Source organism: Meriones unguiculatus, chromosome X (assembly GCF_030254825.1).
Source record: "Meriones unguiculatus strain TT.TT164.6M chromosome X, Bangor_MerUng_6.1, whole genome shotgun sequence".
NCBI classification, from domain to species: domain Eukaryota; kingdom Metazoa; phylum Chordata; class Mammalia; order Rodentia; family Muridae; genus Meriones; species Meriones unguiculatus.
This window is the reverse complement of record NC_083369.1, coordinates 70,937,168-70,954,318: the sequence shown is the minus strand read 5'-3', so window position 1 is coordinate 70,954,318 and position 17,151 is coordinate 70,937,168. Positions and strand designations below refer to the sequence as shown.

The 17,151-nt window shown below is 34.6% G+C and overlaps 1 protein-coding gene across 3 annotated transcripts in view; it reads right to left on the bottom strand.

Annotated features, from left to right (window-relative positions):
• The window catches only part of Htr2c (5-hydroxytryptamine receptor 2C), a 377,148-nt gene that overhangs the window by 183,912 nt on the left and 176,085 nt on the right, over window positions 1–17,151 (bottom strand). For all 3 annotated transcript variants that reach the window (XM_060374493.1, XM_060374494.1, XM_060374495.1), the window contains exon 4: window positions 15,638–15,954. In XM_060374493.1, the coding sequence (XP_060230476.1) occupies window positions 15,638–15,954 (317 nt within the window). The remainder of the gene's footprint in view (window positions 1–15,637; window positions 15,955–17,151) is intronic.

Genomic DNA, 17,151 nt, shown 5'->3' with positions numbered 1-17,151 from the left:
ATCATCAAGTTGTTTGCTTGAGTTGCCTCAAACTTCTTTCTGAAGGCAGTTAGTGCTATGAACTTTCCTCTTAGCACTGCTTTCACTGTGTCTCATAAGTTTGGCTAAGTTCTGCCTTCATTTTCATTGAATTTTAGGAAGTCTCTGATTTTCTTTTTATTTCTTCTGTGATTCAGCTGTCACTCAGTCAGTAAAGAGTTTCTGTGTGTGTAGGCTGTTTGTCATTTCTGTTGTTGTGGAGACGTATTTATGTTACTTCGCCTTTTCCCCTTTCTGCTTTTAACAGTTTTTCTTTGTTCTGTAGATTTAGTGTTTTGACTGTTATGTGACATGAGTAATTTCTTTTCTCATCTAGTCAATTTGGTGTTCTGTAAGCCTCTTGTATTAAGGAAGCTTCTTCTTTTTAGTTTGGAAAATTTTCTTTTATGATTTTCTTGAATATTTTCTGGACCATGGAGCCTGGAATTTTTGTTTTCATCTATTTCTATTATTATTAGGTTTTATCTTTTCATGGTGTCCTTGATTTTTGGATGTTTTGTGTCAGGACCTTTACTGGTTTTATATCTTTTTTGAGAGATGTATTGATTTCCTCAATTGTGTCTTCAGTGCCTGAGATTCTCTCATCCATATCTTGAATTCGGTTGGTGATCCTCACCTGTGTGGTTTCCAATCTCTATGCTAGATTTCCAATCTCCAGGAATTTCTCTGTGTATGTGTTCTTTATTGATTCTAATTCCATTTTCATAGCTTCCAACATTTTCTTCATCTGTTTGTATTCGGATTCCTGTCTGTCCGTGATAGCCTCTATATATTTTGTTGTTGTTGTTGTTCATTTCCTCTCTGTGTGCTTCTACTTGTTTGGCTGCATTTGCATATATTTCTTTGAGAGCTTTGTTAGTTTCCTTTTTGTGTGCCTCTAATAACTGGATAAGCATAGATTTCTGATCATTTTCCTATGTTTCCAAGGAATTAAAATATCCACTGATTTTTGGGGTTGCTGATGAAGTCATGATGAGGTCCTGATTTTTGTTGGATTTGTACTAAAGCAGGTCTCTAGCTATCTGATGGACCATAGCCTTCACTGTTTATTCCTTGAGCCTGTGTTGCAGACTGGGTCCGTCTGTCTCTGGAGTCTGGAGTATTCTTCAGGAAGATGAGAGCAGTCCACTGGTTTGAGAGTGGATGTTGGTGTTTCAGAAGTAGCTAAGGGAGGAAGGTTGCAGGCACATATGAACAAGCATGGGAGTGTGTATAGAAATGTGCCTTGAAAGACTGGTTGTTATTGAGTGTAAATGCCTGGAAGGGTCATGTGTGAGTGTACTTGGGGTTGCTGGCCTGGTTAGCAGGAGCAGTGCCCATGTGCAAGTGCCCTGAATGCCTCAGTGGTCCACAGGTCTGTCATACTGCTCGCCCAGCACTCAGATCTTTCTGGGTTTTGCACCATTTTTGTTCCAGGAATTGTTTTCCTGGACTCCACAGAACAGGGGCTTCAATGTTGAGAATGCTGTACCAGGGATCCCTATGTTGCCCACAGTTTGAGTGTGGGTTGGAAGGATACGATGTATGGCTGCTAGTGAAGAGGGACCCTGGATCTGAGACTCTGCACTCATTTGAAGGCACACTTACTAGCATGTGTATGCTGAAAGCACAGGGAAACCACAGTTCTCTACTCTCAGATTTAGACCTCCAGGGAAAACGAAAATGTAGGATATCTGTCAGTGTTGTCTGCAGTTTGGCCGCTGGGCCTCCTCCAGTATTGGGGAAGCCTCTGCCTTCTGTTACTGATCAGGACTGTACTTGGGACAACTATGACTCCACCTATCAGGGAGGCTTGTACTTGGGGCAACTGCTGCCACTGCCAAGGCAAGGGAAAGTGCAGGGGGATAAATTTGCCACTCTCCGATTCCGGAGATGTCCCCAGGTGACCTGGATCCAATCTGTCCCAGCTCACAATTGTCCCTTCTAGCCCAGGATGACTCAAAGTCAATGTTCTGGCTTCAGCTGCCTCTCTACTCGACAGTTTTGGAGTTTGGATCCTCTGCCTCTCAAATATGGTGTGGGCTGGTCACTGTCATCTTGGAGCCCCCAATATTTTTTAAAACTCATTTAAGGCCCAAAATCTATGAATAAATCTTTGAAAATAGGTCTTTTAAATATGGCAGCAGAATACTTGCATATTTTTGTCTAGCAGTATCTTTCACATGCTCCTAGTTAAAACATGCAAATTAAAATTTTCACAGACACGGTAAGAGGGGAAAAAAAATCAGGGAACAGGATAGGAGCCTACTATAGAAGGCCTCTGAAAGGCTCTACCCAGCATGGTATCAAAACAGATACTGAGAGTCATAGCCAAATTTTGGGCAGAGTGCAGGGAATTTTATAAAAGAAGGGGGAGTTAGAAAGACCTGGAGGGGATTGGAGCTCCACAAGGAGAACAACAGAACAACAACAACAAAAACTAGGCAGAGGAGTCTTTTCTGAGACTGATACTCCAACCAAGAACAATTTATAGGCATAACCTAGAACCCCTGCATAGATGTAGCCCATGGCAGCTCATTGTCCAAGAGGGTTCCCTAGTAATGTGAACAGGGACTGTCTTGGACATGAACTCAGGGGCTGACTCTTTGATCATCTCCCCCTGAAGAGGGATCAGCCTTACCAGGCCACAGAGGAAGACAGTGCAGCCAGTTCTGATGAGACCTGATAGACTAGGGTCAGAGGGAAGGAGAGGAGGACCTCCCTTCAGTGGACTGGGGGAGGAGCATAGAGAAGAGGAAGGGAGGGTGAGATTGGGAAGGGACGTTGGGGGCTACAGCTGGCATACAAAGTGAATAAACTGTTATTAATAAAAAAATAAATTAATTAAACAAAAGAAAAAATCTTTTGTACAGTCATGTTGTAAGTACCTGTAATGAATTTGTATAATGTTATATCTCTGGGATACACACAATGTTGGTATTTTCAAACACTCCTCTAAAAAGGAAACCAAATTTCATATTTTAACTATTATAGTATTTAACTATTTCAGTATTTTCCAAAGTTTGGTCTGTAGCTATGACATACAGAAATGTATTTAAAAACTTTTTCACAAAATCTTATTATTTATTTATATTTATTAGGAAGAAATAGACAATACAATAATTATACAGCAATTTTTTTTGGTACTTAAAGCATTCTGTCTCAAACACTAGTGTGTATAATAACAGACTTCTAAGTGAAGCTGGAAAAAATTACAAAGAATGATTTACTCATAATGAGTAAAATAATTTTATAAAGCGTGTAATTCTATCTGCGTGTATGAGATGTTCTTTCCTATTACTTGTGTGGCTAGTAACAATTTTCAGTTTTGTTAATTTATGCAATTTTGTTCTTTGTCTCATAATCACCTCATAATATTTTATTATGATATAATTTTTATATCACTAATAATATTTTTCTGGGTACTATTGTAAAGCACTTGCATGACATTCATCAAACCCTAAGTCTGATTCTGAGAGTGGAAAACAATGTAAAAATTATTTTGCAACCTAAGACGATAATAATACAGCAAAAGTAAATAGCGTGCCTCCTTTTAAAAATTTTGAAGTTCTTTTAAATTCCTTGCTAAGAATAAGGGCTAGGGAATTAAGAACAATCTCTTTCTACTACAAAACTTGAATAAAAGTTTCCCACTGGCTCTCAAAAAGAAAACAGGATAATTTTAAATGACATCAAATAATGGGAAAATTCTACAGATAATCGCCAGCCTGTACAACAAATCTGTGTTAATATCTTTAGGTATTTAGGTGAATAGAAATCCATGAAGTCGTGATTGGGTTGACATGTTAATCTCTTGTTACCCAAATCCATTTTAAAACCCTAACTCAAGAATAACAAGAAGCTTTCAGCTCCAATGTTCTCATTTTTTAACTTTTGGAGAAATGCAGAGGACATGAAATAAGAGTGATGCGAGAGTTTACTGAAGGCTTTTCTTGTCACTTATTTTGAAAGTCAGCAGCAATTTCTAATTCCCACCTTGCAAATCTGTCCAAATTAGCATTTATCTAAAAATGTGTCCGTTTCAGTGGTGTCATTAGCAGAAAAGAGCATATTGACTTAAATGTGTTTTTCTAATCTTATATTGTACATGCAAGGCTGTTCTTTGAGACAGAATAACCAAACAGATATAATTCCCTCAAAAATTTATTTTAATCCTTTCTGAATAAAAACACTTTATCTAGAAGAAATATGCTGTCTCCCGAGACGTAGTGCTAATTTGAAGCATTTGAATCTAAATTTTGACCTTTATCTATTTCAGATTATATTCTAGGTATTATAAACTGAAGGAAATGAAGTTCTGAAGAACTCACTTCATGTAAAACAACTACATGTTTGATACAATTGCATTTTGGTGGACAAGACAGAAATGGTAACAGTGGGGGAGAAAAGTGAAATAGTGTTTGGGGATTTGGAAGATTTGAAGGAGAGGCCCCTGGTGCTGGTCCTTTCTCTCTTTTACACCATAGAGCTCAGGAATGCCATAGAACTCAGTCCTTGCATATCTCTTCTTTCATTTACTATTTCTCTGGAGTTAAAAAACAAGAAAGCTATGGGTATCCTAAACTTTTTAAATCTCTCTATACATCCATGACTTATCCTCTGGAAAACTTCACTGATCTACTCTGGAGGACTTCTAAATTTAAATGCCTTTTGTACCTACTTACTATCTGCTTTTGGATGTCTTCTTGTACATTTCAAATTTAACTTCTCTGTTCAAGTAGTTAAAATCTCAGTCAGTGACATTCAAATTTATCCAGTTTTCTAATGTTTACAGCTACTTTTAATACTTATCTTTTCTTTCATAGCATGTGCAATCCACGTGTGTGTGTGTGTGTGTGTGTGTGTGTGTGTGTGTCTGCATTCCACTATTGCAAACTAGGTTTAGTGTATCATCAGGTCTCTCAGAGGATAATTACTACTGGAGAATCTCAAATGTTCTCTCATTTCTGATTTCCCACATAATCATTGAAATTTGTATAAGTCAGAATTCAATAAAAATTATAAAATGACCTTCAATTTAACTACTTCAATTCAACATGGGTTACTTATATCTTTGTTCACTACTCTCCAGTCATAGACATCCCCTACGCTGTTACACATTGCAGATTGCACCTCACTTTAGGGTTTCCATATATGATCTTTCCTTCTAGGAAATACATTCAAGAGAGTGGCTCATTATCACTTGGCACACAATTTACTTGTCAAAGAAAAAAAAAACTCTACAAAGACACTGTATACTTATTATGAGGTCACTGTTACATTCCATTCCTTATCTCCATTCAAGTTTTTCACTCAACATACTCATTTTATTTATGTAATTATTCAGTTGTTTCATTTTTGTCATTCCTATCAGAATTTAAGATCCATAAACTCTGGCACCAAGTTGGCTGAATTCATTACCATATGATTTGAATAGATCTTAAAATTCAAAATAAAGGGTTAAGAAGCATGTATTTTGTTGAGAAGGGTTAACAGCAATAGGAATAGAATACCCAAAGAATAATGTCTAGGATAAAGCCATAGACTATAGATCAATAGCTATTGAAACACACAACTATCCTGATAAAAGAATGTGTGAAAATTTCACAATGTGTGTGTGTGTGTGTGTGTGTGTGTGTGTATAGTGACCAATATCTTTGATTCCTACTCATTGTTTATTTAAAATGCACTTGATGGTGGATATTTTGGATAAATGATGTTTTATCAGTGTAAGCAAGTCAATGCTTTAGTCTGCATTACAATTCAGTTTCTCAAATTCCAGCCTATTGTTTCCATTTTTAATGTTATACTTTAGAGGTCTGATTTTCATGAGGGCCAGCTTACCTCTTTTGGTTTCTATGAACTGTATTTTAAACATATGTGAAAAATATTTATACAACTCATGGTTAAAAGGATCATCTCTAATTGTTTTTATACATTTTTAAAGTTATAGCCCTTCACTTTAGACATATAACACATAGATAGGTATTGCCTGTCCATTGTCCTCTATAAATGTATAAGTGTATTTTTATTTACAAAAGGAAATCTAGCTGTTCCCCCATCCCATTTGTTCTAATGACTATTTGTTTCTTATTGGGTTGCCTTGGTAAAACACAGTTTATGAAAAAATTAAATATTTCTTTCTAGATACTTAACATTCATTGCTTAGTTAAAATGTGTATGTGTACTCTTAGACTAATTCCAGTTTGCTTTTATTCTAAGCATTTATAAGTATATTATGCTTCTTTCCATTATAATACATTCACTTTTTATTAGGATTATAACCATTCTCTCATCTCTTCCCCTTTCTGTGCTCCTTTCATATTTCCCCTCATCTCATTCCATTCCTCTGTATCGCTCTCCCTCTTCCTTTCCCTTTTTTCCCTCCTTTCTCTCTCACATTTCTTGTAATAAGAAGTACATTAAACACAGATCCAGGCATGCATTACATCTAGTACTAGAGTTAGTACTTGTAATCACAATACAAGTATAACAAAAAGACCTATTATGTAATTGAGGCAACACAATTCCAATAAAATTGTTAACAATAAATATTAAAGTTTAGAGTTACCATTTTGGTCCAGATTCCTGGACAATAATTTCCTTGAAGTTTGAAGCTGTTAAGTGCAAATTACTTCAAATAGGCTTCATTTCATTAAGAATAAGTAATTTTCTTTAATTTTCATTTGCTGTATTCATTATAAACCTGCTTTTTGATGAGATGCTATTTCCACATTCTTAAATTCAATATGAAATGTGTTTTGTTTAATTTGGCAAGAATCTAAAATAATGTCTCAATAAAACTTTCTTGAAAAAAAGAAACATGAGAAAATAATGTCCTAAAACACTTGCCTTATTGACTACTTTGAATGGATAGATACAGATTTTTTGACCATTAGAAATCACTGTCTACTGCCCACTCTCCTCATATCTTTTCAACATAGTACTTGAAGTCTTAGCTAGAGCAATAAGACAAGTAAAGGAGATCAAGGGGATACAAATCTGAGAAGAAGTCAAAGTTTCACTATTCGCAGATGATATGATAGTATGCCTGAGTGACTCCAAAAATCCAACCAGAGAATTCCTGCAGCTGATAAACACCTTTAGTAAAGTGGCTGGATAAAAAATTAACTCAAAAAATTAGAAGCCCTACTGTATACCCAAGAAAAAAAGGGGCGAAAAAGAAATCAGGGAAACAACACCCTTCACAATAGCTACTAATAACATAAAGTACATTGGGGTGACTCTAACCAAGCAGGTAAAAGAACTGTTTGAAAAAAAATTCAAGTCTCTGAAGAAAGAAATTGACAAAGACATCAGAAGATGGAAAAATCACCCGTGCTGATGGACTGATAGGGTTATCATAGTGAAAATGGCCATTCTGCCAAAAGCAATCTACAGATTAAAGGCAATTCCCATCAAATTACCAACACAATTCTTTACAGAGATTGAAAGAAAAATTCTCAACTTCATATGGAGAAACAAAAAACCAAGAATTTCCTGTACAACAACAGATCATCTGGAGGTATCTCCATCCCTGATCTCAAGCTGTACTACAGAGCAATAGTAATAAAATGGCATGGTATTGGCATAGAAACAGAAAGGTGAATCAATGGAACTGAACAAAAATAAACCCAAACACCTATGAATACTTGATTTTTGACAAAGAAGCCAAAACCATTCAATGGAAAAAAGACAACGTCTTCAACAAATGGTGCTGTTCCAACTGGATGTCTACACGCAGAAAAATGAAAATAGATCCATATATATCACCTTGCAGAAAACTAAAGTCCAAGTGGATCAAAGACCTCAACATAAAACCAGATACACTAAATCGGTTAGAAGAAAAAGTGGGGAAGAGCCTAGAATTCATTGGCACAGGAGACAACTTCCTGAACAGAACACCAACAGCACAGGCTCTAAGAGCAACAATCAATAAATGGGGCCTCATGAAATTGAAAACTTCTGTAAAGCAAAGGACACTGTTGTCAGAACAAAACACAAGCCTACAGATTAGGTAAGGATCTTCACCAACCCTACATCTGACAGAGAGCTGATATCCAGAATATATAAAGAACTAAAGAAGTTAAAAGGCAGTAATTCAAACAATCCAATTAAAAATGGGGTATGGAGCTAAACAGAGAATTCTCTGTAGAAGAATATAGAATGGCAGAGAAACACTTAAAGAAATGCTCAACTCCTTAGCCATCAGAGAGATGCAAATCAAAATGACCCTGAGATTTAACCTTACACCTATCAGAATGGCTAAGATCAAAACCTCAAGTGACATCACATGCTGCAGAGGATGTGGAGAAAGGGGAGCACTCATCCACTGCTAGTGGGAATGTAAACTTGTGCAACCACTTTGGAAATCAATCTGGTGCTTTCTCAGACAATCAAGAATAATGCTTCCTCAAGATCCAGTTATACCACTCCTAAGTACATACCGAAAAATGCTCAAGTATACAACAAGGACATTTTCACAACCATGTTTGTAGCAGCTTTATTTGTTATAGCCAGAACCTGGAAGCAACCAAGATGTCCATCAACGGAGAAATGGATACAGAAATTGTAGAATATTTACACAATGGAATACTATTCAGCAATTAAAAACAAGGAAATCATGAAAATTTCAGGCAAATGGTGGGATCTAGAAAAGATCATCTTGAGTGAGGTATCCTAGAAGCAAAAAGACACACATGCTATATACTCACCTATAAGTGGGTAGTAGACTTGTAAGATAAGATCAACATACTAAAATCTATACACCTAAAGAAGATAAATAAGAACGAATACCAGGGGTAAGATGATCAATCCTCACCTTGAAAGATAAAGTGGATTGACATTGGAAGTAGGAGAAAACAAGTACCAGGACAAGAGCCTATGGCAGAGGTCATCTGAAAGACTCTACCTAGCAGTGTATCAAAGCAGATGCTGAGACTCATAACCAAGCCTTTGGCAGAGTGCAGGGAATCATATGAAAGAAGGGAGAGTTATTATGACCTAAAGGGGACAGGAGCCCCACAAGGACTAAATATATCAGGGCACAGAGGGCTTCTATGAGACTGTTTCTCCAACCAAGGTCCATGCATGGATATAACCTAAAATGCTCAGATGTAACCCATGGTATCTCAGTACCCAAGCAGGTTTCCTAGTAAGGGATTATTTCTGACATGATCTCAGTGACTGGCTCATTGAGCTTACCCTCCCCTCTGAGAGAGGAGCAGCCTTGCTAGGCCACAGATAAGGACATTGCAACCAGTCCTGAAGATACTTGATAAGCTAGGGTCAGATGGAAGGGGAGGAAGATATCCCCTATCAGTGGACTTGGAAAGGGGCAGAGAAGAGATGAGGGAGGGAGGGTGGGATTCGGAGGGAAAGGGGAGGGGCCTATGGTTGGGATACAAGTGAATGACCTGTGATTAAAATTTAAAAAAAAATCACTGCCTAGAGTAGAGATAATAGTTTTCTGATATAGAATTTACCCATTTTCTGAGTTCCATTTCTAGTATTACAAGGAAGGCAGAGAAAAGGGAGGGAGGAAAGGCTGAAACCAGTTTCAGTGAGTCACACATATCCAAGAATCCTGAATAATTTTAAATATGTGTTGAGTGGATCACAGAGTTGAACTGGAAAGCTCTGTCAAAATCTTGTTGAGAAAAGTCAACATGCCACCTCCATATCTGTCTTACCAATGAAAACAGATACATTGCTGACCATGAGATGAATAGCTTTGGCAATGATTATGTGAAAGTTTTTCCTACAATCTGTGATTGTATTAAAGATTTTGCCATGATATTTAAGAGACTAATATAGGATGAATTTTATGTAAGAAAGGGTCTGAAAACTGTTAAGAGGACATGTTCAGTCCTGATGCAACTTGATGAGCTATGTTGGATGGGAAAGGGAGCTCCTTTTTCTCAGAAACTGGGAGGGGCAGAGGAGAGAAAGAGAGAATGTGGCTCTGGGGGAAACAGGGAAGGGGCTACAAGGATGTAAAGTTAAAAAAAAATAAATGAGAAAAAAGAAGGAAATATAGAAATATTTTAGAGTACCTACTTGAAAATAGTTTTGTTTTTACATAAATTGAATGTAAATCAACATAAGACACTGATTTAATTATTACAGAACTGAGAAGTACTCAAAATATATTACTAAGAAACAAGCTATAGCATTTCTTATAAAGCTCTATACTTCATACAAAAAAAATACCCTAAATAAAAAGCTATATTCATTATCCTTCTCCTTAAATATTGTCCTCATTCTGTTTCCTATATGGGAATGTAGAATGAATAGCAGAGTAAAAGCTTTAGCCTTCTCTGTTATCCATGCTGTGTGTGTATCAATAATTTCAAACATTTATTTTTCTTACTTTATATGCAATCTAACAGCAAGCGTTTACAACTCTGTGTCCTTAATACCCATCTTCTTTGTACATATCTCCATTTGCTTGATAGTATATTAACTCAAAACTTCATCCTTTACCCAGTTATTTTTATTACACATTATATTTTTTCAGTGTTTGTAAGGTTTTATTTTATGTTTTTCCTCTTTTTTAAATTTTTTTTTACATCCCAACCACAGTTCTCCCTCCTTCCTCTCCTCCCAGTTCCTCTCAACTGCCTTTCCAATCCAGTGTTTTATTTTTTAATTTTATTTTTTTCTTATCAGTTACATTTTATTAACTCTGTATCCCAGCTGTATCTCACTCCCTCATTCCCTCCCACTCCCACCCTCCCTCCCTCATCTCCACCCTGCCCCTTTCTACCAGACCTTCAAAGAAGTACTAACACCAATTCTACACATTATATTTTGACAATTGTAATATAATTACATCATCTCCCCTTATTTTCCCCTCTCCAAACTCTCCAATATACCCCTCCTTCATCTGTTAGTCTGCTTACCTCTAAAGTAATCATATTTTTCTCCAGAAGATAGTCTTAGTATTTATTTTTTATTTTATGTTTCCACTTTTATTTTGCCATTACTAGAAAGCAAAGGCAAATCTAAATATTTTATTTTAAACTAATGACAGTTGAAAAACTATTTTGCTCTAAAACATAAAATAGATATTTCCTTTGTCCTTTGCACCATACAGGAAAATTGCAGTGATTTTCACAGTCCAAGTAGCAAACCGTCATGTGTGCTTAGGTACTTGCAAAATAAAAACAAGAACTTTAAAGGTATTTTTTTTATATTTATGGATCAAAATGTGCTTGAAATTTGTAACTGAAAATGAAATGTCTCTGATGGTATGAATGATTTCTCTTCAAATTAGTATAGTTTATTAAGATGTAATTGTATTTTATATTTATTATATTTTCCATATTGTGATTAATTAATTGATAAATTCCATAAATACAGAAATACTATTATATTTCTTTTGTTATTGATATAATTTGAATTTGCTTCTAAAAGTTGTTTTTCTTTTCCCCATCAAGATAATTTGCCGTCATACTTTTCAGTTTCATTTGTATCTATAATCAATGTTCAACATAATAATTATAAATATATAAATCTAAGATATTAGAAATAAAAAATACTCAAAAAATAAACTAATATCAGTTAAAAATATTTTGTAGTTTTATTTATGATATTATAATTATATAATTCCCCCCTTCCCATTCCTCCATCCAAAAATCCCATATATCCTTCCTTGTTCTCTTTCATATTCATGGATTATTTGTCATTATTTTTTTATTACATACATATCTGCATATGTATATTCACATGCATTCATAAATATAACCCTCTTAGTCTGTATATACTAACTGTTTGTATGTTTTCAGGGTTGATCGTTTGAAATTGGAGAACTAATTGCTGTGCTCTTTACTGTTGAATTATATTTCTCCCAATTGTCAGCATTCCTTACTTGCCTGTTGTTCTTTATGTGGGACTGAGGCCCATGGACTTTCCCCTATTCACTTTGACATTTCTATTGTTATTGTCCTTGTTTTAGTTAATCATGTTGTTGAGACATTTGTGTGATGTTTCTAATATTACTAGGAGACAAAAATATCACAGCAAACTCAGTATCTGTAGATCTTATTTAAAAGTGTGGTAGGATTCTGTTGTAAGTCCTTCTGTTTGGTTGGGAAACTTTTAATGAGAGCTTCTATTTCCTTAGGTGCTATGGCGTTATTTAATTTATCTACCTAATTTTGATTCAGCTTTGGTAAATGGAATCTATCAAAAATTATCCATTTTATTATCATTTTCATATTTTGTTGCATATAGGCTATTAAAAAAGGACCTAATGATTCCTTGATTTTCCTAAGTGTCTGTTGTTATGTCCTCCTTTCCTTTCTGATTTTGTTATTTTGGATAGTGTCCCTCTGCCTTTTAGTTAGTTTGGCTAAGGGTTTGTCTCAAAGAACCAGCTCTTTGTTTGGTAGATTCTTTGAATTGTTTTGTTTCTAATTTATTGATTTCAGTCCTGAGTTTGATTATTTCTAACAATTTACTCCTCTTGAGTGTGTTTGCCTTTTTTTTTTTGTGTGTGTGTGTTTTCAGGTGTCCAATTAAGTTGATTTATTAGATACGTCAAATTTCTTTATAAAGCCACTTAGTGCTTTTAGCACTGCCTTCATTTTGTCCCATAAGTTAAGGTAAGTTGTACTTTCATTTTCATTAAATTCTAAGAAGTCATTAATTTCTTTCTTTATTTCCTCCCTGACCCAGGTATCATTGAGTAGAGAGTTGTTCAGTTTACATGTGTGTGCAGGCTTTTTGTTATTGCTGTTATTGTTGAGGTTTAGTTTTAGACCATGGTGGTCTAATAGGATACAAGGGATTATTTCAATCTTCTTGTATCTGTTGAGGCTTTCTTTGTGTCTGAATATATATTCAATTTGGGAGAAGGTTCCATGAGTTGCTGGGAAGAAGGTATACCCTTTTGTGTTTGGGTGAAAGGTTCTGTAGACATCTATTAGGTTCATTTTATTTAGGATCTCTGTAATTATCATTATTTCCCCATTTAGCTTCTCTTTAGATGATCTGCGCCTTGGTGAGAGTGGCATGCTGAAGTCTCCCAATACTAAGGTGTTGGGATCAATGTGTGATTTAAGCTTCAATTTTTCTTTTGATGAGAATGAAGTGTCCCTCTCCTTCTCTTTTGATTAAATTTTGGTTGAAAGTCTATTTTGTTAGATATTAAGATTGGTACTCCAGCTTGATTTTTGCATGCGTTTACTTAGAAAACATTTTTCCAGGCCTTTACTCTAAGGTAGTATCTATCTTCATTGTAGATGTGTGTTCCTTAATTGCAGCAGAATGTTGGATCCTGTTTCCACAACCATTCTTTTATTCTGTGTCTTTTTATTGGATAGTTGAGACCCTTGATGTTATTGGATATTAGTGACCAATGAATATTAGTTCCCTTTATTGTGGAGTTAATAATTGTGTTTGTGTGCTTATTTTCTTTTGCTTTTTTGTTTTGATGGTGTCTTTATCCTGTGTTTTCTTGGCTGTAGTTGATCTTGTTGGGTTGGAGTTTTCCTTTTAGTATCTTCTCTAGTGCTGGATTACCGCTTACATATTGTTTTAATTTAGTTATGTCATGGACTATTTTGTTTTCTCCATCTATGTTGATTGAATGTTGTTCTGGATCATGTAGTCTGAGTTGGTATCTGTGATCTCTTAGTTTCTGCATAATATTCACCCAGGCACTTCTGGCTTTCATAGTCTCTGTTAAGAAGTCTGGTGTGATTCTGATTAGGTTTGTGTTCATATGTTAACTGGCCTTTTTACCTTTCTGCTTTTAATGTTTTTTTTTTTCTGTAGATTTTGTGTTTTGATTATTATGTCGTGGTAGGAGCTTCTTTTCTTGTCTAGTCAACTTGGTATTCTGTTGGCCTCTTGTATGTTTATGGGAATCTCTTTCTTAATGTTGGGGAAATTTTCTCCTATTATCTTTTCAAAAATATTTAACGTTTTTAGATCAATGTCAGGCTTCCTAATAATGTTCTTTTTAATTTTGTTACTCCTTTACATATAATTTTTTTTTTCTTATAGGTGCCTTTCATCTATCCAAAAAACATGCATTGTAGAGCTCACAATAGAAACTATACCTTGGAAGGTACTCTTTCACTCTATTGCTGTGAACCCTTCTTCATTAATGTTGGAGGAGAAAATTACAAAATATCCAGTGAGAGGTGAAATACTATTGCTTTGAGGTAAACATGTCATCAAAACTCAGTGACAATAGAAAAAAAAAGCGTACTTCCTAAGAATGCCTTATAGAATAACTGATAAGATTAGATGCTGCCTCTGTACATTTAGGAGTGTATAACCAATTAAGTGTCATGAGAGATTATGTTCTAGACATATGATTCTTCTTTTATTATTTTTAGATTAGATACTATTTTAATATTTTCTCTGTTTTATTCCATTATGTATTTTGGAGAACTTGCTGGACATCTCTCTTTTACTCTTTTACAAGAAGATCAGTATATTAATAATTAAATTTAAACTGGGCTTTCCATACATTAATAATTAAATTTGAGCTGTACTCCTGAATTTTGTAGTTAAGATATTTATAGAGAGACAAATACAGTGTTGACACCTGTGGTAACAGATACTTGGGAACCTGAGGCAGAAAGAGCACATGAACTTGATTCATTATTTTATATTAAGCATTAATAATTTTTTGTTTAATGGTTTCTTTTAATTTTGTCTCTATGTGTATGTGTGTTTTGTCTACGTGTATGTCTGTGCACTACATACATACTCTTCTGAGTGCAGAGGTCAAAAGACAGTATCAGATTCCCTGGGACTGCAATCACAAATAGTTGTGAGCTGCCATTTAGGTGCTGGGAACTGAACCCAGGTGCTCTGGAAGAAAATCCAGAATTCTTGACCAGAAGTTTGTGTGATTTTTTTTTAGTCATAAGTACTAGACAAAACTAAAACATAGGTTAAAATGAACAAAGCAAAGAGATGGGCAGGAAATTAAAAAAAAAATGAAGCCTCTCTGAAATCATGAAGTTGAGTTTCATGGTTGTCATATGAACTTGCATTTATATGCTCTGAAATTAATTTTTATACTTTGTATCCTTATAAAGTATGAATTATAGACTACACAAAGAAGAAGAGCAGCTGGTATTAAGTGTCTCTTTTGTATCAACTACTTAGTTTGTCAACATAAAAGATTAGTATGCTGGGAGTGTAGTAGTCATTAAGAATTCATCTAGAAGCCCTGAGTTCAATTCTCTGTGACTCACAAACATTTCTTAAGAAGACAAGCTTGGGATTCCTACTATGTGTTAGAGATGGTACTTATGGGTAAGTGCGTTGACCCAAATACAGGTGGGGACAACATTTAGCCACCATCCTATTTCGTATTGTTATTCATCATTTATAAATGTTATTGAGAAATAAAGTACTCATGTATACTTTTGATATATTATAAAATGGGTGGTTTATGTTTTGAAAACTCTGCTACAGTTTTTTTATATAAATATCAATATACCCCATCATTTTTTCTTGCTTAAATTTTGTTTTTATTCTTTGTTTTTAAAATTCTATATATAAATTATTAACTGCATAAATGTATATAACGAGGATTAAGACAAATTTATGGAACAATCTGAGACAGAGAAATGAATAGAACTGTACTCACCATAAAGAATTGCAAGCAGAGACAGGGGCATGACAAGTAGTCCCACCAACATATCAGCAATGGCTAGGGACATTAAGAAGTAGTTGGTTGCATTGTGCAATTTCTTCTCCATGCTTACTGCCATGATAACGAGAATGTTGCCCCCTATTGTCATGATTATTATCACGACGATTGAAAGTGCTGGCCAGTTTTGTACCCCGTCCGGGAATTGAAACAAGCGTCCACCATTGGAGGAATTAAAACTGTCAGTTACTATAGCTGTTACTGGACTTACGGAAATATCAAGTTGCCAAACCAATAGGCCGATTAGGTGCACACTGAAAATTAAAAAGAAAAGAAAAGAAATTTAGTCTTTGCTTACATACAGTATATTATTTATACTACACATTATCTTCTCCTCCCACTATTGTGACGATAGCTACCTCTATCCTCATCATTTGTTTTTATCATTAAACTTCTACTGAGTGATTTCTATAAATTAGGAACTTAGTTAAACAATATATATTTACAATTACATTTGATCCTCACAGGAATTCAGTACTGATTGAGTCCCATTATGTAGCTGAAAAAAGAATGCAGTTAGAAAAGGTTATAATACTTTCTCAAGCCAATGTATCCAAGTGAGTAACTGTGCAATGGGCCATCATAGGGTCTGATTTCAGACTATATTCAAGTTTGACTGTAGTCCCAAAACAAAAAATTATTTGACTTGGTATAATAGTTTATTATTTTTTTCTTTTAGATTTTATTTTATTATAAAATAATATAAATGTAGCTTAAGAATATTTTCATATAAGTATAAGGTTCTTCAAGTATGTTTCCCTACCATAAAGCAATAGATGTCCCTTACTCTCCTATTTCCTGTCCCCTTAGTTCCATAGAGAGTTTTGCTTCTATTTTCATATCATCTATCCATACTTGATTATGTGAATCTATGAAGTTAAGGCTCCACAAATGAGAGAAAATATGTGGTATTTGTCTTTCAGAGACTGATGTACTGTTTTATTTTTATATTTTTAAAATTACCAAGTTTAATTAATTAATAATTTAATTAATAATAATCCACAAATTAAAATAATTTAATTAATAATAATTTAAAATATTACCATTAAGACACGTTTTAGAAATAATGGAAAATTTTCTTAAAGGATCTGGTGACCAGACAATATAATTGGAAGTTGATTTGTCTTATTCTAAAGTTTAAAAAGTATAAATTATTATCAGAGCAATTTTATGAATGTATTTTGAAAGATGCTGTGATAACAATACACACACACTTTTTTGAAGTATTTCCAAGCTCTCTTATTCAAAAAGTGACTTTCTGCTAGTTTACAGTTTCTTGCCTTGTGCTTTAAAAACTTTTATGCTCTCCACTGCTTACCTTATTTGTGTCTTAGTTTTCTAGAACTTACTCTAGGCTTAAGAGTAATGTGTGCAAATGATTCCCATGGACAGAGGTAGGAATTAAATTTCTTAAAGCATTTTCAATACATATTTTTATATCGGTCCTTAGA